Source organism: Thunnus thynnus, chromosome 24 (assembly GCF_963924715.1).
Source record: "Thunnus thynnus chromosome 24, fThuThy2.1, whole genome shotgun sequence".
Taxonomy (NCBI): Eukaryota; Metazoa; Chordata; class Actinopteri; order Scombriformes; family Scombridae; genus Thunnus; species Thunnus thynnus.
The window spans coordinates 15,292,029-15,317,298 of record NC_089540.1 but is presented as its reverse complement, the minus strand read 5'-3'; the positions used below and the strand labels follow the sequence as shown (position 1 = coordinate 15,317,298).

The following is a 25,270-nucleotide window of genomic DNA, read 5'->3' as shown; positions in this document are numbered from 1 at the left end:
TCATTTTCGCTGCTGCAGTAATGGAGGGGCAGAAGCCACATGCGACCATCGACATCATATAATCATTGTTCATCCTCCTTTGTGAAATTAAACCAAAAGATCAGTAACATCTTACTGAGAAAATAGAATTCTCTATTTAAATAGATTCTCCCTCTCCTGCTGGACTGACCATGAGAACAAGCAATAAACTACTTCTGATTCATGTATTGATTAGTTTTAGTTGATCACACAAGTGTCAAGTCTATGAAATGTTAGAAATTAATGAAAAAGGCCCGTCACTAGTTCCCAGAGTTGACAGCCATGTTTATTTAGTCTGAGTACAGTCCAAAAGATATTCAACTGACACAAGCGGTGGAAGAAGTGCTCAGATCCTTTACTTAAGTACACTATACAGTAATACTTCATTACAAGTAAAAGTCCTGCATGAAAAATCCTACTTAAGTAAAAGTACATAAGTATTATGAGCTTGATGTAGTTAAAGTATTGCAGTAAAAGTACATAAGTATTATGAGCTTGATGTAGTTAAAGTATTGCAGTAAAAGTACATAAGTATTATGAGCTTGATGTAGTTAAAGTATTGCAGTGAAAGTAGTGGTTTGGTCCCTCTGACTGATATATTATTATATATGACATCATTAGATAATTAATAGTGAAGCATCAGTGTTAGAGCAGCATGTTACTGTTGTTGCTGCTGGAGGTGGAGCTAGTTTCAACTACTTTATATACAGTTAACTAGTTTAGTCCAGTGGTTCCCAACCTAGGGGCTGGGGCCCCTCCAAAGGGTCACCAGATAAATCTGAGGGGTCGTGAGATGATTAATGGGAGAGGAAAGAAGAAAAAACAAAGTTCTGATACACAAAGCTGAACACTGAATTTATAAAAAATGGGGAAAAATTAGAACAAGAGGTTAACACATTTTTCACCGAAGGTTGAGATAACATTAAAAAAAAAAAAGATAAAATTTTTCCCACAAATGAACCACTTGGAGACATAAAAACTTGGATGAAAACCAATTAGCGTTATTATACAATCTTTGTATCGCTGAAGCTTTCAAACTATGATCAAGCAATGAAAGACATTCAACCTAAACCACCATTTTCATGTGTATAATATAAGTAATTATATGTTATACAAATATACAAATAATTCCAAGTAAGACTACAATAGTGAGAAATGATTCAGGAGTCAATATAGTGCACCACTGTCAATCTATGTAACCTTGCTGTCGAGACTTTATACACATTTATACATTACATATACTATATGTGAGTGAATAGTTGGTAAAAGGTTTTGCTTTCTTATAAATCAAACATTTGTAGTGTATCATGATTTATTTAGTCATACAGAATGCGTGGAGTTGCTGTTATGTGAAACCACATAGAGAGATATTTCCTAATCCAGTTTATTCTGACAAGCAACTCAAAATCTAAAGCTTTTAAACCACCTTTTAACTAGCTGGGATTTAAAATATAGTAGGTTTTATTTCTCCACATGAAATTAAAATTTATAGAACATTTTACTGTCTTTGGGGTCATAATAATAAAGATGTTATAATAGAGTATTTCAACTTTCTCCCCTTATTCTTACAGTATACATGGAGTGAGTAGTGATGTAATATAAAATGATTCTGTAGTGGGAGCATTATTTGATAGAGGATGTTGGTCTATTAAAATACGCTGCCCCTGAAATCTTAAATAAAGATGTTTAGTTATAATAGAATATCAAAATATGATCCCCATATTCTTACAGTACACTTACCTCTGTTTGTAACCAAAAAACATAAATAAAGATGTCATACTGTGAGAACAAGGCAAGTTTATTTGTACAGCACATTTCAACAACAAGACAATTCAAAGTTTTTTACACAGAACATAAAAGGCATCAAGAAAAGAAACAAAACACAAGTGCTGACATCATCATCATCATCATCATCAGCCGGGGCAGCAGCTTGTGACAACATCTAAAAACCTGAGACATTTTACATTATAGGAATAAAATTGTTCCCTTCCAGAGACTCAACACATCCTGTTTTTTTTTACAATTTACAATTTCATTTAGCAGACACTTTAATCCAAAGTGACGTACATCTGAGAGCTGATACAACACAAACAAGGATCTAGTCAGGAGAGAACAACACCAGTTAAGTACCATGAAACTAAGTTTGAGTCCAATAGGATGTAGATGCCAACAGGCAGTGCACAGAGGCAAGACATAGAGTGCATAGAAGCAGATTTGTTTTGTTTTTGTTTAATTATTTTGTTTTCTCTCTTCCTTCAGTCCATCAAGTGCAGAGGTGTTTGTGAAAGAGCTGGGTCTTCAGTCTTTTCTTAAAGATTGAGAGGGACTCTGCAGATTGAACAGAGTTTGGTATCTCGTTCCACCACAGAGGAACTACAGAAGAGAAGAGTCTAGTAGCGACTTAGAGCCCTGTTGTGGTACCAGGCGCCTTTCATTGGCAGAGCGTAGTGAGCAGGAGGGAGTGTAGACCTGAATGAGAGAGTTCAGGTAGGTGGGAGCCGTTTAGTTGCTGTTTTATAAGCGAGTGTCAGGGTTTTGAATTTGATGTGAGAAGCAACTGGGAGCCAGTGGAGGGACATGAACAGCAGGGTGACGTGCTGTTTTGGGCTGGTTGAAGACCAGACGTGCCGCCATGTTCTGGATCATCTGCAGAAGTTTTTACCTCCACAATCAATAACTTGTTTCTTCTCTTTGACATCTTAGCAGTTTAAAAATGTTCCTCTGACCTCAGAAGTTCCTGTAGAAGCCAGTAATCATCTGACCCTCATGAGCTGGATATGTACTGTATTTAATTTGGCTCTGGTGAAGGTTAGAGGATTCTCATTGCTCTAAGCTTTCTTAAGCTTAGAGTAACGAGAGTTACTTGGAAGTATGAGTTCATTTGGAAGTATGAAAAATACAGTAAGTATAAAAAAAATCAGCCTTTTCAAGTAAGGATTGACCAAAGAATAAATTATATCTGATAAAATGTTTAGGCTGCAACACACAACAACATCAGTTTCCATTTGTAAACTATTTTGTTTCTGGGCTGTTTTAACACATCCTGCATAGTCGAGTGTATTTCTCTACAATAAAAAATTACATCTTTACAGTGACACTGAGTCTTAATATTGTGCCACCAAATGCTCATGTTGGTATTGATATAAGTTCAAAGGCATCACAAAATAACTAAAGTTTCTTCTTTTCTTTTTTAGACTTAAATCTAAGTTAAAGACACTCAAAATCTAAATTACAGCTCATGAAAGAGACAATGAAACAGATCCAAATGCAAAATTGGATGAAATAAAACAAAATAACTCAAATACAGTAACCACTGTCAACTTAATAAATTAATTTAGAGATGCACAACCACAAACCTCCACCTGGCTGCAGGTATTTCACACAGTCCTGCTCATAGCTGTCAACATTTAACACTGTTTGTAGTCACATCTGTTGGGAAGGATCAGCCCAAAGCAGTTACATTCAGTGATGAAACCCTGAACTTCTGTCCTGACAGACAACAAATCTGTTCTTTGGTACCCCAAGTACTTCAGCTTTGGGCCTCATCTTGTGGATCTGCTGTCTGTTCATCTATCAGCAGCCTGCATGTTTCCGGGACATCAGGAATCATTGCTGACTTCTCTGTAAAATGATAAAAGAATTATCAAAATTACAATGCAGCTAAGACATGCAGGTCACACAGAGTTTTAGTTTCCTGCTGTTGCTGCTGTAACTTTTGGCATCATTCTGACTGGTTACAATAATATTTCTCTCACCAGTTTCATTCCTGGGATCTGGTGACTCAGCAGTTTCCAGGTCCTGGGTGGATGTTTCAGCAACATCTGGACTTCTTGTTGACCTCTCTGTCAAATGATAAAGCAATTGTCATGACAACAATACACCTGTCACAAAGTGCAATCTCTCATTCAAAACTGTTCATAAACTATTAAAATGCCAAGAGAATACAGCATGAAACAAGTTGAAGAAAGTCTCAGTTATCTTCTTTTTTAGTAGTCGTGGTCATATTACACTTTAAAAGTGCTCCATTAGTCCAGTAAATAAAAGTCTGTAGTCAAAACCTTACTTAAATAAAAGTAAAAACATGTTAGCAGAAAAATGTACTTTAATTATCAAAAATAAAAGTACTTGTTATGTAGAAAAATGGCCCCTGTGAGTGTTATATTCATGTGTAATTAAAATTTTATTGCTCTGGTTGAAAGTGCTGCTGATTTCAACTACTTATAACAAATATCTATATGATGATCACATGTTTTACATGTAAAATTGAAATCTACACCCAGATAGCATACAGGAGTGGGCCATCTCAGGCAATGATGCTGCACTGCTGGCCTTCTTCTGGCCTGGACAAAATGAATGTGAGCCTGAAATGGCCCACATGTAAAATAGCAAATATGGCCCAAATATCCCAAATGATGATGATGATGATGATTTGGTAAAGATGCAGTGCTCTCAGTTATGTGTATTCTGGATATGGGCCAGTTCTAGTTTATCTGGTTTTTTCTTGGTTGACATTTGGCTTGCTCATGGCCCAGAGCTGGGAAACAGGAGCGGATCGCCCAAATGACATCATTGCATGCACTACATGGGCCGGATGAAAGTGCAGAAAGTGTCGGGTGTTGGTCTGATCTGGGCCACAACAATTTTGCTATCTGGGCAATGTACCCAGTAACTGTAGCTGTCAGATAAATGTAGTGGAGTAAAAAGTATAATACTTCCCTCTGAAATGGAGATGAAATATAAAGTAGCATAAAATGGAAACACTCAAGTGAAGTTAAAGTACCTCAAAATGGTGCTTAAGTACAGAAAGAATGTAAATGCAGTTACTGTGGGGAATATAATTGGTGCTTTCAACGGGTGAAATCTGACTGTCATGGCTTTGGCCGTCAAACCTGTTGGATATTAAAACATTTCACTTACCAGTTTCTTTACTGGTTTCTGGAGGCACAGTAGATGTTGTGTCCTGGGGGGATGTTAATGGAAGCATTTCTAGCATCTCTGTGAAATAAATAAAGAATTGTCACAACCATGATGCATCTATCACACAGTGAATCCATATTAGAAGTTTTTAACTGCTGCTATTCAAACAAATGTTGGTCAGATATGTCTTTGTCAGTATTTAGTTGCAAATAAATCTATTTGTCAGAATACATGTTTTAATTATCTGTTAAAACTAACAGCAGTATGATTGATGACTGACTGATTGAAATATCACTATCAAATGATAAAAGAATTGTCACAACCACAATACATCTGTCAGACAGTGAAACTTCTAGTTTACTGCAGTTATAACGGTTCAAGAAAAAAATAATCAGTTCTTCTAACTCTCAGGGTTTTGACTATCATTTATATTTGGTATGAAAATATTTTACTCACCAGTTCCATTGCTGGTATCTTGGACCACAACAGATGTCGGGTCCTGGGGGGGTGTATTTTGGACGGGTGGAAGCATTTCTGACATCTCTGTTAAATGAATAAAGAATTGTCACAACCATGATGCATCTATCACACAGTGAATCCATATTAGAAGTTTTTTAACTGCTGTTATTCAAACAAATGTTGGTCAGATATGTCTTTGTCAGTATTTAGTTGTAAATAAATCTATTTGTCAGAATACATGTTTTCATTTCATCTGTTAAAACTAACAGCAGTATGATTGATGACTGTAAAACTTAATTTGTCTGTTAGGAAAACATCACATTACTAAATCAACAACAACTAACAATGTGTCCAATTTGAATTTAAATTGATGTGGAAAACTTTTATGCATCCCTTAGTGATCTACGAAATTGAAAAAGTAAAAAAAACACATGTGTGAGTATTACAATAAGAAAATCTAAAAGTTTTAATCCAGTTTTTTGTTGTTGTTTTGTTGTTTGTCCCTCTTGTCTTGTCCTGTGTCATGTGTCTTCGTATTAATCACTCATTTTGTACTATCAATTTTTTTTTTTACTCTTCTGGAAAAAAATGTTATGTTTTGTCAAATTTTATTTGTTTATTGGTATTATAAACAACATAATCTATCTTGTTATATTGTTACTGACTTATAGTTTGACTGTGAAACTGCTATGTATGCTGTTACAACTGCCACAAATCCTCGCCTTGTGTGTGTATATGTGTGCAGTCATTTTCTTTAGCGTCTTTTTCTTCATGACAAGCAGTCTCCAGTCTCCAAAGCTCCTCCCACTTCCTGGTTGCCCTCTCCAATGGTCCTGATTGGAGCGGCCCCTGGTGGAGCCAGCCTTCCAATCCCGAGGCTTCAATCCGTGGGCGAACTGATAAATGTCTGGCCAGCCTGCCAGTCGGGCGGCTGGGACTCTGGGAACAGCTCGCCACTTTGCCCTTTTGTTGTTGTGTGATATCTGTTGTGATACTAGTATGAAGCACCCGCTGTTTAACTGTGCCTCTCGTGGATGTAGACTTCAGTTGTAGTGAAACTAGTATGACACACTCGCCTGTTGCTTGGGGACTGGACCAGGTGTAGTTATATGTACCACTGATTGCTCACACACACACATTAGTTGATTCTTTGTTTGCCTCATCAGGAGCAGGGGTTCTGTTCTTACTGTGTTTATGTTTTCTAAACCACTGAAGACTAGGTCTAGAGAGTGAGGTATTATTTCTGTTGTTTTCTTTGTGTTGGTTAGTTTAGCTCTGATTTAGAAGTTCTCTTTTGGTTATATTGTTTTTTTTATTTGAACAGCACCCGCAGGCCCCTCTTCCTCAGTTAGTAGCTTTCCTTTTGTGTATGTGTTTTCTGTAAACCACCTGCCTTCCCGGCAATAAATAACTGTTAAACCAAAAACATCTGGTTTTATGTTGCTTCCTTTTCCCCTAGTGAGCTGGATCGTAACATATGTGTAAAATTGTGTCTGTCATTCCCCTGCTCTGGTTTATAAATTGAAAATAATAATCTGTCACAGTGCAAGAAGAGATAAAGAAGTCCTGTAATTTCATTTATCTTAGATTCGAGGGACACATCAGCAACATCACTAAAGTAGTTTTCTTCCACCTCTGACACATCGTCCAAGTTCACCCATTTCTAACACAGTCAGATGCAGAAATTCTCATTCATGGTCATTCAGGTCTTGTATTCTGTACTATTAAAAAGATCCAACAAGTCCAAAATGCAGCTGCTACAATTCTTCTGATTCACTGGTTTACGGTTTCATTCAAGTCAAACTACAAACTGCTACCTATTACCTCCTGACCTGTCAAAACTTCTCAGACTTCACATTCCCCCACGAACACTCACATCACAGGATGCAGGTTTTCTCAGTATTCCAAAGATTACACCATTCACATTTTATTTGAGAAATACATTCTTAGGCGTTCTATGCTTTTATTGATTATTGATTAGTATCAGTGAAGAGGTGACAGAAAATGAGGGACGGGGGGAACGAGAGATGGAGAACAACAATCAATAAAGGTTCCTAATCAAACATGAATCAGGGACGTTGTGGTTCATGGTCGACGCTTCACCTCTTAAATCCAATTTTTGCCACTCCTACAACTGAATAGTATCATGTATGTTTAATATAATGTATCTTGTTATTATTTTCTCTTTCTGTAATTGTCTTTCTTTTTTTGTGATTTGACACTAAAAAATAAACTAATTATTGTCATATTTCCATTAAATAGATTGAGAGTTTCCAGGTCCTGGGTGGATGTTTTATGGACCTCAGAAATTGTTGAGATCAGTATTAAATGATAAAAGAATTGTCACAACCACAATACATCTGTCAGACAGTCAAACTTCTAGTTTACTGCAGTTATAACAGTTCAAGAAGAAAAAGTTGTTCTTACCCTTATCCAACCTTTCTAGATACTCTGTGAAATAAATAAAGAATTGTCACAACCATGATGCATCTATCACACAGTGAATCCATATTAGAAGTTTTTTAACTTCTGAGACTTTTTTATTTAATTGACTTTTAAAATTCAGCAATTAGAAAAAAAGTACATTGAATGCATTTGAAACACTGGTTTTTACTTGTAAAAGTTTAGATATTAATTACTTTTAAGTGCTGGATGCATGAAAACAGAACATTATTTAAAATATTGTCATGTTAAATACTCTAAAATGATTAAAGACAAATAGGTGACCAATGTGAAAATGTTCTATCTTACCTTGCCATTTCCTTTCTTTAGCTTCTCCTGTATTGAAGATGAATAAGTGTGTGTTAACTCACTGGAATTCTTCATTAATCATGTTTTGTTTCATAATTAGGTTTTATAAGTTACATTTTCTTTTGTGAATGTCAAACTTGTGCAACATGGGTATTAATAATACATTTGTAACATTCATAACTGCTCTTTTATCTGGTGGTTTTGTTTAGTTGAGAAGTTTAAAATTAAAAAATAAACTAATTATTTTCTCTTTCTGTAATTGTATTCTTTCTTTTTTTGTGATTTGACACTAAAAAATAAACTAATTATTGTCATATTTGCATTAAATACATTGAGAGTTTCCAGGTCCTGGGTGGATGTTTTATGGACCTCAGAAATTGCTGAGATCAGTATTAAATGATAAAAGAATTGTCACAACCACAATACATCTGTCAGACAGTCAAACTTCTAGTTTACTGCAGTTATAACGGTTCAAGCAAAACATTAGTTGTTCTTACTCTTTCTCCTCCTTTCTAGATACTCTGTGAAATAAATAAAGAATTGTCACAACCATGATGCATCTATCACACAGTGAATCCATATTAGAAGTTTTTTAACTGCTGCTATTCAAACAAATGTTGGTCAGATATGTCTTTGTCAGTATTTAGTTGCAAATACATCTATTTGTCAGAATACATGTTTTCATTTTATCTGTTAAAACTAACAGCAGTATGATTGATGACTATAAAACTTCATTTGTTTGTTAGGAAAACATCACATTACTAAATCAACAACAACTAACAATGTGTCCAATTTCAGACTTTTTATTTCATTGATTTTTAAAATTCAGCGATTTAAAAAATAAAGTACATTGAATGCATTTGAAACACTGGTTTATGTAAAAGTTTAGATATTAATTACTTTTAAGTGCTGGATGCATGAAAACAGAACATTATTTAAAATATTGTCTCTAAAATGATTAAAGACAAATAGGTGACCAATGTGAAAATGTTCTATCTTACCTTGCCATTCCCTTTCTTTAGCTTCTCCTGTATTGAAGATGAATAAGTGTGTGTTAACTCACTGGAATTCTTCATTAATCATGTTTTGTTTCATAATTAGGTTTTATAAGTTACATTTTCTTTTGTGAATGTCAAACTTGTGCAACATGGGTATTAATAATACATTTGTAACATTCATAACTGCTCTTTTATCTGGTGGTTTTGTTTAGTTGAGTAGAGATTAAATACCTGAATTAATTACAGATGTTGAAGGTGGCCTTTACAAACACAGCTTCTCATTAACAAATATAACAATATTAATAGTATTAACTGAGTGGACAATATGTGTAGAGTCATGAGAGATGGGTTTTCTTCTATTTTATGTTTGTGAACACGGACAAGTGATGCGAGTTGGAAAAGACACTTGATGGAACCGTCTTTTAAGAGTCTGTTTCCGTCCGTCAGACATTCTTTGACACACAACTAAATTTAGCTTCACCATTAACCTGCCATGGAGCAGCTAGTTCTGCTGACTAAGTTACCATGGTTACTGGGCTGGGACTCATGTAAGCCGCAGTGATGAAGCAGAGCTCTCACTTAGCCAGCTTGATGACACCCCTCAGGTCCCCAGTGTCAACCTGTCTACCTGGTCATCTGTTGTTCTACAGCCACCCCACGCCAAGGGCACCCAGCCACCTGCCTCTCACTGCCACACAACCCCTCTCCAGCTTGCCTGCCCCTCCCTTCTACCCTCCATAACCAAAGGCCGCTCAACCATCTTTTCTCATCCATCCCTCTGTTTTCTGTGTTTTTCTTTCTTTTTTGTGATTTAACACTAAAAATTAAACTAATTATTGTCATACTTCCATTAGTTTCCAGGTCCTGGGTGGATGTTTTATGGACCTCAGAAATTGTTGAGATCAGTATTAAATGATAAAAGAATTGTCACAACCACAATACATCTGTCAGACAATCAAACTTCTAGTTTACTGCAGTTATAACAGTTCAAGAAAAAAAGAGTTGTTCTTACCCAGATCCTTCCTTTTTAGGAACTCTGTGTAATAAATAAAGAATTGTCACAACCATGATGCATCTATCACACAGTGAATCCATATTAGAAGTTTTTTAACTGCTGCTCTTCAAACAAATGTTGGTCAGATATGTCTTTGTCAGTATTTAGTTGCAAATAAATCTATTTGTCAGAATACATGTTTTAATTTGATCTGTTAAAACTAACAGCAGTATGATTGATGACTGTAAAACTTCATTTGTCTGTTAGGAAAACATCACATTACTAAATCAACAACAACTAACAATCTGTCCAATTTGAGACTTTTTTATTTCATTGATTTTTAAAATTTAGCAATTTAAAAAATAAAGTATATTGAATGCATTTGAAACACTGGTTTTTGCATGTAAAAGATTAGATTTTAATTAATTTTAAGTGCTGGATGCATGAAAACAGAACATTATTTAAAATATTGTCATGTTAAATACTCTAAAATTATTAAAGACAAATAGATGACCAATGTGAAAATGTTCTATCTTACCTTGCCATTTCCTTTCAGCAGCTTCTCCTGTGTTGAAGATGAATAAGTGTGTGTTAACTCACTGGAATTCTTCATTAATCATGTTTTGTTTCATAATTAGGTTTTATAAGTTACATTTTCTTTTGTGAATGTCAAACTTGTGCAACATGGGTATTAATAATACATTTGTAACATTCATAACTGCTCTTTTATCTGGTGGTTTTGTTTAGTTGAGAAAGTTGTAGAGATTAAATACCTGAATTCATTACAGATGTTGAAGGTGGCCTTTACAAACACAGCTTCTCATTAACAAATAGAACAATATTAATAGTATTAACAGAGTGGACAATATGTGTAGAGTCATGAGAGATGGGTTTTCCTTATACTCTGACAATGTTGTCAGAGGTGAGGAAGAATCAGCCGAAGAAAATGTAATGAGTCATACGTTTTAGTTTAGTGACAACACACAGTCTCTGCAGTACAGCTGAAGACTCGCCTGGTCTTGACCTTTTAAATATCGAACCTTCAAGACTTTTTTATGGCTTCAAAGACTTCAGACATACAGATACAGAAAGGCAGACTGTCTCTGGTGCCTTTCAGTGTGTTTATCAATGAACCTCTACTTTACATTTTCAGCTCTGATTAGGAAGTTGTCTTCTGATGTTGCCACTAAGCAGAAGAGATAAAGAAGTCCTGTAGTTTCATTTACATTTAGAGAGATGGAGAACAACAATCAATAAAGGTTCCTAATCAAACATGAATCAGGGACGTTGTGGTTCATGGTCGACGCTTCACCTCTTAAATCCAATTTTTGCCACTCCTATAACTGAATAGTATCATGTATGTTTAATATAATGTATGTTGTTATTATTTTCTCTTTCTGTAATTGTATTCTTTCTTTTTTTGTGATTTGACACTAAAAAATAAACTAATTATTGTCATATTTCCATTAAATAGATTGAGAGTTTCCAGGTCCTGGGTGGATGTTTTATGGACCTCAGAAATTGTTGAGATCAGTATTAAACGATAAAAGAATTGTCACAACCACAATACATCTGTCAGACAGTCAAACTTCTAGTTTACTGCAGTTATAACAGTTCAAGAAAAAAAATGAGTTGTTCTTACCCTTATCCAACCTTTCTGGGAATGCTGTGAAATGAATAAAGAATTGTCACAACCTTGATGCATCTATCACACAGTGAATCCATATTAGAAGTTTTTTAACTGCTGCAATTCAAACAAATATTGGTCAGATATGTCTTTGTCAGTATTTAGTTGCAAATAAATCTATTTGTCAGAATACATGTTTTAATTTGATCTGTTAAAACTAACAGCAGTATGATTGATGACTGTAAAACTTCATTTGTCTGTTAGGAAAACATCACATTACTAAATCAACAACAACTAACAATCTGTCCAATTTCACTTTTTTTTCAATTGATGTAGAAAACTTTTATGCATCCCTTAGTGATCTACGAAATTGAAAAAGCACAAAAAACACACATGCGTATGTTTTGCAATAAGAAAATCTAAAAGTTTTAATCCAGTTTTTTGTTGTTGTTTTGTTGTTTGTCCCTCTTGTCTTGTTCTGTGTCATGTGTCTTTGTATTAATCGCTCGTTTTGCAACAATTTTTAAAAAAAGCACAAAAAGACTTTTTCTGGAAAAAATGTTATGTTTTGTCAAATTTTATTTATTTATTGGTATTACTAGTTACATGATCTATCTTGTTATATTGTTACTGACTTATAATTTGACTGTGGAACTGCTATGTATGTGTAAAAATGTGTCTGTCATTCCCCTGCTCTGCTTTATAAATAGAAAATAATAATCTGTCACAGTGCAAGAAGAGATAAAGAAGTCCTGTAATTTCATTTATCTTAGATTTGAGGGACACATCAGCAACATCACTAAAGTAGTTTTCTTCCACCTCTGACACATCGTCCAAGTTCACCCATTTCTAACACAGTCAGATGCAGAAATTCTCATTCATGGTCATTCAGGTCTTGTATTCTGTACTATTAAAAAGATCCAACAAGTCCAAAATGCAGCTGCTACAATTCTTCTGATAACCAAAGAATTGAAACACGTAACACCGACTCGTTTGGGCTGGCTACTTTTGACTTCAGCTTGGAGTGAGATTTGTTCCACGAGCCTGGTGTCGTTTTCAGCCGATTTAATGAAGGTAAACACAGTGAACCAACGTGCGTAATGGCACTGCGCTCTGGCGGTGAAACTTGTTTCAGTGCCAATACAACGTTTTCCAATACAAGTGTTTCAATGCCAATGTTTTCTTTTTCATTTCAGGTTTTGTTTTGAATGCCAAATTTTATTTTTCGATGCTAAAATGTAAAAGTCACTGTTCTGGCCCCGTAAAACCTTTGCGTTGTGTAGTTATCTGAGCTGTTCTGTTATTTGTGTTATTTTATGTTACTGTTTGATGATGTTATTTCAATAGAAACGTAGATTTTACAGCGCAGAAATGAACTGAATATGAAATCCAGAATTTGAAGCTTTGTGATCGGCTGACTGGAGTATCAGCCACCTGGAAGTATTTCCTCACTGTCACCGTGTTGAGGTTTTCTTTTAATGATATTTTTAATCAACACAAAAAACACAAAAGTGTCCTTGATAACTTAACAATATGATAGGTTTATCTTAAGGCCATCCATTGGAATTATTTCTCCTTCAATTCAGAGAAATAACATTTTTCTATCAGGTTTTAATAGCAGAAGGCTAATGAAGAACATTGTGTTGTGGGCGGATGTGGTGCGTTCCACTCCTGCCGTCTGCCGTCAGTAAGCTTCATTCCATTTCAAATTCCCGCCGCAACCCAAATCGAAACGCCACTATCTGTGTTAAGATGAGGCTTTTTATAGCCTGTGATTATAAAATGTGAAGTTGCTCATTTAATTTTATATTTTCAAGAATGTGTGGCTGATGATATTTAATATGAAATCATCTTTCTTAAAAAAAATACAGTCTTCTTCAATGCATATTGTGTGTGTGTGTCTGTGTCTGTGTGTCTGTGTGTGTGTGTGTGTGTGTACAACATTGAAGACAGGGTTATGAAACTGGACTTTATATTCTGCGTTGCATTCAAACACCACTGTTACATAACTTAATTATTTATGACGTCATGTTTGATTTTTGTTCTTGTCACTTTCATATATTTAATACACTTCATTTCTTTGTCCATGTAGCACAGTCCATATTTCCTTTGTAGTCAATATTTAATTTCAAGTTTTATATCCCATTTCAAAACTATTATTATTCCATTCTGAAAATAGATTCTAAAACTTTAATTTAATTTTAATATTACTTTGTTTATTTCATTATTACTATTTTTACCTTACTTTTGTATATTTTCATTCTTCTGTGTTGCGTGTTTTTGGGAGCAAACATTAGGACTGATTCTTTGTATAGTTGTATTGGCAAATAAAACAGATTGAATGGGCTGTTGTATGTCATGCTGACATAAAATCCCAAAACCAAGAATCATAAAGATACAAAAAATCTCCAGGGTTGTGTGACTAGTAACCTATGCATGAATGAGAACGGTTTGGTCTTTTCAGCCCTAACCCAAGCACTGCAGACCTTCCTCCAAGCCTGTAGTAAATGTAATAGATTGTCAGCAGTATTGTTATCTCTGAAGGTGACTCATTTTGGTCACTATTTCCACTAAAAAAGAAAAAACAAACAAACAAACAAAATGCTTTATTTTACATATTGGGCCTTCAACGTGATCTCTGAAACTAGGCCTGGGATGGCTTGTGTCCATGAAATGAGAAAATTAAAACTTTGTCGTAGAGATAAACCAAAGACATCGTTGGAAAGGTCTCAACCTGGAGAGTAACATATGTCAGTATGAAGATTCTACATGGCTCCTGCTTTGAAATACTGACCTTTGAACCTTGACCTTGGTGCATGTTTGTATAATTCAGCAACAAAAGGGGCTTCAGGCATGGGACCACCTGTTATAGAGAGCTCTTGACCTCAGCTATCATGTGAGTAGACAGATGCTGTCAGATATGAGTAAAATATGGTTTGAATTAAGTTTCACCCATTTAACAATGAGATATTTAATATATGTTTACACAAATGTGTTTATCATCCCCTTAAATTCCTCAGTATGCTCTCAATTCAGTATTTATTACTTCAGATTCTAGGAAAAACACTAAGATTTTTTTAAAAACTACAATTCCCTTGAGCTGCACCATGCTGCTTGATACAAATCAGCACCAGAGTTGTAGGTCATCCGGTGTGCAAAGTAGAGTTGTGAAATAGGGTCGTGACAAGATATTTCTACTGAATATATTCAATATCTAGTATAGCCAGACTAGTAATTACACTGCATCTAGATGATCTATGTTAACAAAAAGATTTTGTTTTATTTCAGATATTTTAGCCAAAAAGGAGTCAAACACACTAAGAGTGTGTGTGTGTGTGTGTGTGTGTGTGTGTGTGTGTGTGTGTGTGTGTGTGTGTGTGTGTGAGAGAGAATGGGGTGGGGGAAATCGATAAACCAACTGCACATAAAAATCTTAATCAGTTTGGAACAAATTCAGTAATTAAAAGTAAATAGCATATAATGGTAAATAAAAGTTTTGTAGCGTAACACAAAATTGACTATGTTTGTCTCCATGGTAACGGTCGATGAGGCTCATGGGTAATGAAGCCGCTTCCGCAATTGAAAACTGACTAAAAAACCTTTATTTCTCAGAGTCGAACGAGAAATAATTAAAACTGATGGCCTTAACATGAACCTATCATATTGCTGAGTTATCAAGGAAACTTTTGTGTTTTTTTTGTTGACAAATGTTAAAAATATCATTCAAAGAAAACCTTGACACGTTGACAGTAAGGAAAATACTTCCGGGCGGCTGGTACTCCGGTCAGCCAATAGCAAAGCTTTAAATTCTTGATTTCAGATTGAATTCATTTCTCCATCTAGACTCAACGCTTTTTAAAATTGAAATAACATCAAACACTTACATAACATAACACAAATAACATAACAGGTCAGATAACTACACAACACAAAGACAATGGTTCAAACAACATGCAACTACGTGGTTTCAGTGGCAGCAGGGTCCATAGCAACCACCATAGCAACGGTAGAAAATTTTCTGGTGAGACCTGAAACAACCTTCGTAATAACAAACTAAACATCATATACATTCACTGAACAAAGATTATGAAAATAAAATGCATATTTCTTCCTAGAAATGTCATCAAAATGCATTTTAATGCCAAAACTATCCTAAAATCTTGCATTTTCCACTGAGAATAAAAGAAATGTCAGACATTTTGTTTCTTTTGCAGACAGAAACTCAACAGTCATGTGACGTGGACGCAGTCCAATAAAAAAGAATAGGACAAAAAAAAGAACGTAGGGCTCTCACAATTTTAAGCTCGTTACTGTGAATCTAATACGTTTTAGACCGTGGACCAACGAAGGTATTAAACATTTTGAAGTGAGACTGTTGGGTCAGACTATAAACTGCTGCATACACATGATGCAGGTTATCTCATTACTCCAAAGATTACACCATTCAGATTTTATTTATATAATAACTTTTTGGGCGTTCTATACTTTTATTGATTATTGATTAGTATCAGTGAAGAGATGACAGAAAATGAGGGACGGGGGGAGAGAGAGATGGAGAACAACAATCAATAAAGGTTCCTAATCAAACATGAATCAGGGACGTTGTGGTTCATGGTCGACGCTTCACCTCTTAAATCCAATTTTTGCCACTCCTATAACTGAATAGTATCATGTATGTTTAACATAATGTTTGTTGTTGTTATTTTCTCTTTCTGTAATTGTATTCTTTCTTTTTTGTGATTTGACACTAAAAATTAAACTAATTATTGTCATATTTCCATTAAATAGATTGAGAGTTTCCAGGTCCTGGGTGGATGTTTTATGGACCTCAGAAATTGTTGAGATCAGTATTAAATGATAAAAGAATTGTCACAACCACAATACATCTGTCAGACAGTCAAACTTCTAGTTTACTGCAGTTATAACAGTTCAAGAAAAAAAAAGAAATTGTTCTTACCCTTTTTCTTCCATTGAAGATACTCTGTGAAATAAACAAAGAATTGTCACAACCATGATGCATCTATCACACAGTGAATCCATATTACAAGTTTTTTAACTGCTGCTATTCAAACAAATGTTGGTCAGATATGTCTTTGTCAGTATTTAGTTGCAAATAAATCTATTTGTCAGAATACATGTTCTAATTTTATCTGTTAAAACTAACAGCAGTATGATTGATGACTGTAAAACTTCATTTGTTTGTTAGGAAAACATCACATTACTAAATCAACAACAACTAACAATGTGTCCAATTTGGGATTTTTTTATTTAATTAATTTGTAAAATTCAGCAATTAAAAAAAAGTACATTGAATGCATTTGAAACACTGGTTTTTGCTTGTAAAAGTTTAGATATTAATTACTTTTAAGTGCTGGATGCATGAAAACAGAACATTATTTAAAATATTGTCATGTTAAATACTCTAAAATTATTAAAGACAAATAGGTGACCAATGTGAAAATGTTCTATCTTACCTTGCCATTTCCTTTTAGCAGCTTCTCCTGTATTGAAGATGAATAAGTGTGTGTTAACTCACTGGAATTCTTCATTAATCATGTTTTGTTTCATAATTAGGTTTTATAAGTTACATTTTCTTTTGTGAATGTCAAACTTGTGCAACATGGGTATTAATAATACATTTGTAACATTCATAACTGCTCTTTTATCTGGTGGTTTTGTTTAGTTGAGAAAGTTGTAGAGATTAAATACCTGAATTCATTACAGATGTTGAAGGTGGCCTTTACAAACACAGCTTCTCATTAACAAATAGAACAATATTAATAGTATTAACAGAGTGGACAATATGTGTAGAGTCATGAGAGATGGGTTTTCCTAATACTCTGACAATGTTCTCAGAGGTGAGGAAGAATCAGCCAAAGAAAATGTAATGAGTCATACGTTTTAGTTTAGTGACAACACACAGTCTCTGCAGTACAGCTGAAGACTCGCCTGGTCTTGACCTTTTAAATATCGAACCTTCAAGACTTTTTTATGGCTTCAAAGACTTCAGACATACAGATACAGAAAGGCAGACTGTCTCTGGTGCCTTTCAGTGTGTTTATCAATGAACCTCTACTTTACATTTTCAGCTCTGATTAGGAAGTTGTCTTCTGATGTTGCCACTAAGCAGAAGAGATAAAGAAGTCCTGTAATTTCATTTACATTTAGAGAGAGATGGAGAACAACAATCAATAAAGGTCCCTAATCAAACATGAATCAGGGACGTTGTGGTTCATGGTCGACGCTTCACCTCTTAAATCCAATTTTTGCCACTCCTATAACTGAATAGTATCATGTATGTTTAATATAATGAATGTTGTTATTATTTTCTCTTTCTGTAATTGTCTTCTTTCTTTTTTTGTGATTTGACACTAAAAAATAAACTAATTATTGTCATATTTCCATTAAATAGATTGAGAGTTTCCAGGTCCTGGGTGGATGTTTTATGGACCTCAGAAATTATTGAGATCAGTGTTAAATGATAAAAGAATTGTCACAACCACAATACATCTGTCAGACAGTCAAACTTCTAGTTTACTGCAGTTATAACGGTTCAAGAAAGAAAAAATTAGTTGTTCTTACCCATATCCAACCTTTCTAGATACTCTGTGAAATGAATAAAGAATTGTCACAACCATGATGCATCTATCACACAGTGAATCCATATTAGAAGTTTTTTAACTGCTGCTATTCAAACAAATGTTGGTCAGATATGTCTTTGTCAGTATTTAGTTGATAATAAATCTACTTGTCAGAAAACATGTTTTAATTTTATCTGTTAAAACTAACAGCAGTATGATTGATGACTGTAAAACTTCGTTTGTCTGTTAGGAAAACATCACATTATTAAATGAACAACAACTAACAATGTGTCCAATTTGAGACTTTTTTATTTCATTGACTTTTAAAATTCAGCAATTTAAGTACACTGAATGCATTTGAAACACTGGTTTTTGTAAAAGTTTAGATATTAATTACTTTTAAGTGCTGGATGCTTGAAAACAGAACATTATTTAAAATATTGTCATGTTAAATACTCTAAAATTATTAAAGACAAATAGGTGACCAATGTGAAAATGTTCTATCTTACCTTGCCATTTCCTTTCAGCAGCTTCTCCTGTATTGAAGATGAATAAGTGTGTGTTAACTCACTGGAATTCTTCATTAATCATGTTTTGTTTCATAATTAGGTTTTATAAGTTACATTTTCTTTTGTGAATGTCAAACTTGTGCAACATGGGTATTAATAATACATTTGTAACATTCATAACTGCTCTTTTATCTGGTGGTTTTGTTTAGTTGAGAAGTTTAAAATTAAAAAATAAACTAATTATTGTCATATTTCCATTAAATAGATTGAGAGTTTCCAGGTCCTGGGTGGATGTTTTATGGACCTCAGAAATTGCTGAGATCAGTATTAAATGATAAAAGAATTGTCACAACCACAATACATCTGTCAGACAGTCAAACTTCTAGTTTACTGTAGTTATAACGGTTCAAGAAAAAAAAAAGTTGTTCTTACCGTTTTTCTTCCATTCAAGATACTCTGTAGAATGAATAAAGAATTGTCACAACCATGATGCATCTATCACACAGTGAATCCATATTAGAAGTTTTTTAACTGCTGCTATTCAAACAAATGTTGGTCAGATATGTCTTTGTCAGTATTTAGTTGCAAATAAATCTAATTGTCAGAATACATGTTTTAATTTTATCTGTTAAAACTAACAGCAGTATGATTGATGACTGTAAAACTTCATTTGTCTGTTAGGAAAACATCACATTACTAAATCAACAACTAACAATGTGTCCAATTTGAGACTTTTTATTTCATTGACTTTTAAAATTCAGCAATTTCTTTAATTTAATAAAGTACATTGAATGCATGTGAAACACTGGGTTTTGCTTGTAAAAGTTTAGATATTAATTACTTTGAAGTGCTGGATGCATGAAAACAGAACATTATTTAAAATATTGTCATGTTAAATACTCTAAAATTATTAAAGACAAATAGGTGACCAATGTGAAAATGTTCTATCTTACCTTGCCATCTCCATTCAGCAGCTTCTCCTGTATAGAAGATGAATAAGTGTGTGTTATCTCACTGGAATTCTTCATTAATCATGTTTTGTTTCATAATTAGGTTTTATAAGTTACATTTTCTTTTGTGAATGTCAAACTTGTGCAAATGTATTAATAATACATTTGTAACATTCATAACTGCTCTTTTCAGACAGTCAAACTTCTAGTTTACTGCAGTTATAACAGTTCAAGAAAAAAAAATTAGTTGTTCTTACCCATATTCCACCTTCTGTGAACCACTGTGAAATGAATAAAGAATTGTCACAACCATGATGCATCTATCACACAGTGAATCCATATTAGAAGTTTTTTAACTGCTGCTATTTAAACAAATGTTGGTCAGATATGTCTTTGTCAATATTTAGTTGCAAATAAATCTATTTGTAAGAAAACATGTTTTAATTTTATCTGTTAAAACTAACAGCAGTATGATTGATGACTGTAAAACTTCATTTGTCTGTTAGGAAAACATCACATTACTAAATCAACAACAACTAACAATGTGTCCAATTTGAGACTTTTTTATTTCATTGATTATTAAAATTCAGCAACTTCAAAAAAAAAAAGTACATTGAATATATTTGTAACACTGGTTTTTGCTTGTAAAGGATTATATATTAATTATTTTTAAGTGCTGGATGCATGAAAACAGAACATTATCTAAAATATTGTCATGTTAAATACTCTAAAATTATTAAAGACAAATAGGTGACCAATGTGAAAATGTTCTATCTTACCTTGCCATGATCTTACAACAGCTTCTCCTGTATTGAAGACGAATAAGTGTGTGTTAACTCACTGGAATTCTTCATTAATCATGTTTTGTTTCATAATTAGGTTTTATAAGTTACATTTTCTTTTGTGAATGTCAAACTTGTGCAACATGGGTATTAATAATAGAATTGTCACAACCATGATGCATCTATCACACAGTGAATCCATATTAGAAGTTTTTTAACTGCTGCTATTCAAACAAATGTTGGTCAGATATGTCTTTGTCAGTATTTAGTTGCAAATAAATCTATTTGTTAGAATACATGTTTTAATTTGATCTGTTAAAACTAACAGCAGTATGATTGATGACTGTAAAACTTCATTTGTTTGTTAGGAAAACATCACATTACTAAATCAACAACAACTAACAATGTGTCCAATTTGGGATTTTTTTATTTAATTAATTTTTAAAATTCAGCAATTAAAAAAAAGTGCATTGAATGCATTTGAAACACTGGATTTTGTTTGTAAAAGTATAGATATTAATTACTTTTAAGTGCTGGATGCATGAAAACAGAACATTATTTAAAATATTGTCATGTTAAATACTCTAAAATTATTAAAGACAAATAGGTGACCAATGTGAAAATGTTCTATCTTACCTTGCCATTTCCTTTTAGCAGCTTCTCCTGTATTGAAGATGAATAAGTGTGTGTTAACTCACTGGAATTCTTCATTAATCATGTTTTGTTTCATAATTAGGTTTTATAAGTTACATTTTCTTTTGTGAATGTCAAACTTCTGCAACATGGGTATTAATAATACATTTGTAACATTCATAACTGCTCTTTTATCTGGTGGTTTTGTTTAGTTGAGAAAGTTGTAGAGATTAAATACCTGAATTAATTACAGATGTTGAAGGTGGCCTTTACAAACACAGCTTCTCATTAACAAATAGAACAATATTAATAGTATTAACAGAGTGGACAATATGTGTAGAGTCATGAGAGATGGGTTTTCCTTATACTCTGACAATGTTCTCAGAGGTGAGGAAGAATCAGCCAAAGAAAATGTAATGAGTCATACGTTTTAGTTTAGTGACAACACACAGTCTCTGCAGTACAGCTGAAGACTCGCCTGGTCTTGACCTTTTAAATATCGAACCTTCAAGACTTTTTTATGGCTTCAAAGACTTCAGACATACAGATACAGAAAGGCAGACTGTCTCTGGTGCCTTTCAGTGTGTTTATCAATGAACCTCTACTTTACATTTTCAGCTCTGATTAGGAAGTTGTCTTCTGATGTTGCCACTAAGCAGAAGAGATAAAGAAGTCCTGTAATTTCATTTACATTTAGAGAGAGATGGACAACAACAATCAATAAAGGTCCCTAATCAAACATGAATCAGGGACGTTGTGGTTCATGGTCGACGCTTCACCTCTTAAATCCAATTTTTGCCACTCCTATAACTGAATAGTATCATGTATGTTTAATATAATGTATGTTGTTATTATTTTCTCTTTCTGTAATTGTATTCTTTCTTTTTTTGTGATTTGATACGAAAAAATAAATTAATTATTGTCATATTTCCATTAAATAGATTGAGAGTTTCCAGGTCCTGGGTGGATATTTTATGGACCTCAGAAATAGTTGAGATCAGTATTAAATGATAAAAGAATTGTCACAACCACAATACATCTGTCAGACAGTCAAACTTCTAGTTTACTGCAGTTATAATGGTTCAAGAAAAAATTAGTTGTTCTTACCCTTTTTCCTCCATTCAAGATGCTCTGTGAAATAAATAAAGAATTGTCACAACCATGATGCATCTATCACACAGTGAATCCATATTAGAAGTTTTTTAACTGCTGATATTCAAACAAATGTTGGTCAGATATGTCTTTGTCAGTATTTAGTTGCAAATAAATCTATTTGTCAGAATACATGTTTTAATTTTATCTGTTAAAACTAACAGCAGTATGATTGATGACTGTAAAACTTCATTTGTCTGTTAAGAAAACATCACATTACTAAATCAACAACAACTAACAATGTGTCCAATTTGAGACTCTTTTATTTAATTGCTTTTTTAAAATTCAGCAATTAAAAAAAGTACATTGAATACATTTGAAACACTGGTTTGTACTTGTAAAAGTTTAGATATTAATTACTTTTAAGTGCTGGATGCATGAAAACAGAACATTATTTAAAATATTGTCATGTTAAATATTCTAAAATTATTAAAGACAAATAGGTGACCAATGTGAAAATGTTATATCTTACCTTTCCATCTCCTTTTAGCAGCTTCTCCTGTATAGAAGATGAATAAGTGTGTGTTAACTCACTGGAATTCTTCATTAATCATGTTTTGTTTCATAATTAGGTTTTAGAAGTTACATTTTCTTTTGTGAATGTCAAACTTGTGCAACATGGGTATTAATAATACATTTGTAACATTCATAACTGCTCTTTTATCTGGTGGTTTTGTTTAGTTGGGAAAGTTGTGGAGATTAAATACCTGAATTCATTACAGATGTTGAAGGTGGCCTTTACAAACACAGCTTCTCATTAACAAATAGAACAATATTAATAGTATTAACAGAGTGGACAATATGTGTAGAGTCATGAGAGATGGGTTTTCCTAATACTCTGACAATGTTCTCAGAGGTGAGGAAGAATCAGCCAAAGAAAATGTAATGAGTCATACGTTTTAGTTTAGTGACAACACACAGTCTCTGCAGTACAGCTGAAGACTCGCCTGGTCTTGACCTTTTAAATATCGAACCTTCAAGGCTTTTTTATGGCTTCAAAGACTTCAGACATACAGATACAGAAAGGCAGACTGTCTCTGGTGCCTTTCAGTGTGTTTATCAATGAACCTCTACTTTACATTTTCAGCTCTGATTAGGAAGTTGTCTTCTGATGTTGCCACTAAGCAGAAGAGATAAAGAAGTCCTGTAATTTCATTTACATTTAGAGAGAGATGGAGAACAACAATCAATAAAGGTCCCTAATCAAACATGAATCAGGGATGTTGTGGTTCATGGTCGACGCTTCACCTCTTAAATCCAATTTTTGCCACTCCTATAACTGAATAGTATCATGTATGTTTAATATAATGAATGTTGTTATTATTTTCTCTTTCTGTAATTGTCTTCTTTCTTTTTTTGTGATTTGACACTAAAAAATAAACTAATTATTGTCATATTTCCATTAAATAGATTGAGTTTCCAGGTCCTGGATGGATGTTTTATGGACCTCAGAAATTGTTGAGATCAGCATTAAATAATAAAAGAATTGTCACAACCACAATACATCTGTCAGACAGTCAAACTTCTAGTTTACTGCAGTTATAACAGTTCAAGAAAAAAAAATTAGTTGTTCTTACCCTTTCTCTTCCATTCTAGATACTCTGTGAAATAAACAAAGAATTGTCACAACCATGATGCATCTATCACACAGTGAATCCATATTAGAAGTTTTTTAACTGCTGTTATTCAAACAAATGTTGGTCAGATATGTCTTTGTCAGTATTTAGTTGCAAATAAATCTCCTTGTCAGAAAACATGTTTTAATTTTATCTGTTAAAACTAACAGCAGTATGATTGATGACTGTAAAACTTCATTTGTCTGTTAGGAAAACATCACATTACTAAATCAACAACAACTAACAATGTGTCCAATTTGAGACTTTTTTATTTCATTGATTTTTAAAATTCAGCAATTAAAAAAAGTACATTGAATGCATTTGTAACACTGGTTTTTGCTTGTAAAGGATTATATATTAATTAATTTTAAGTGCTGGATGCATGAAAACAGAACATTATCTAAAATATTGTCATGTTAAATACTAGATAGACTAATATTAGAAGTTTTTTAACTTCTGAGGCTTTTTTAATTAATTGACTTTTAAAATCAGCAATTAGAAAAAAAGTACATTGAATGCATTTGAAACACTGGTTTTTGCTTGTAAAAGTTTAGATATTAATTATGCTGGATGCATGAAAACAGAACATTATTTAAAATATTGTCATGTTAAATACTCTAAAATCATTAAAGACAAATAGGTGACCAATGTGAAAATGTTCTATCTTACCTTGCCATTTCCTTTCTTTAGCTTCTCCTGTATAGAAGATGAATAAGTGTGAGTTAACTCACTGGAATTCTTCATTAATCATGTTTTGTTTCATAATTAGGTTTTATAAGTTACATTTTCTTTTGTGAATGTCAAACTTGTGCAACATGGGTATTAATAATACATTTGTAACATTCATAACTGCTCTTTTATCTGATGGTTTTGTTTAGTTGAGAAAGTTGTAGAGATTAAATACCTGAATTCATTACAGATGTTGAAGGTGGCCTTTACAAACACAGCTTCTCATTAACAAATAGAACAATATTAATAGTATTAACAGAGTGGACAATATGTGTAGAGTCATGAGAGATGGGTTTTCCTTATACTCTGACAATGTTCTCAGAGGTGAGGAAGAATCAGCCAAAGAAAATGTAATGAGTCATACGTTTTAGTTTAGTGACAACACACAGTCTCTGCAGTACAGCTGAAGACTCGCCTGGTCTTGACCTTTTAAATATCGAACCTTCAAGACTTTTTTTATGGCTTCAAAGACTTCAGACATACAGATACAGAAAGGCAGACTGTCTCTGGTGCCTTTCAGTGTGTTTATCAATGAACCTCTACTTTACATTTTC

At 33.5% G+C, this 25,270-nt stretch overlaps 1 protein-coding gene and 1 long non-coding RNA gene across 2 annotated transcripts in view; both read right to left on the bottom strand.

Annotated features, from left to right (window-relative positions):
• LOC137177281 (uncharacterized) overlaps positions 1-25,270 on the bottom strand; it is a 227,594-nt gene that overhangs the window by 82,071 nt on the left and 120,253 nt on the right. Inside the window, exon 11 of the mRNA XM_067583468.1 lies at positions 4,936-5,013. Within this exon, the coding sequence (XP_067439569.1) occupies positions 4,936-5,013 (78 nt within the window). The remainder of the gene's footprint in view (positions 1-4,935; positions 5,014-25,270) is intronic.
• LOC137177293 (uncharacterized) lies at positions 11,457-20,608 on the bottom strand. The gene is made up of 3 exons (XR_010926055.1): positions 20,584-20,608; positions 16,722-16,745; positions 11,457-11,803 (listed from the first exon to the last, which is right to left on the bottom strand). It is a non-coding gene; the product is annotated as an uncharacterized lncRNA (long non-coding RNA).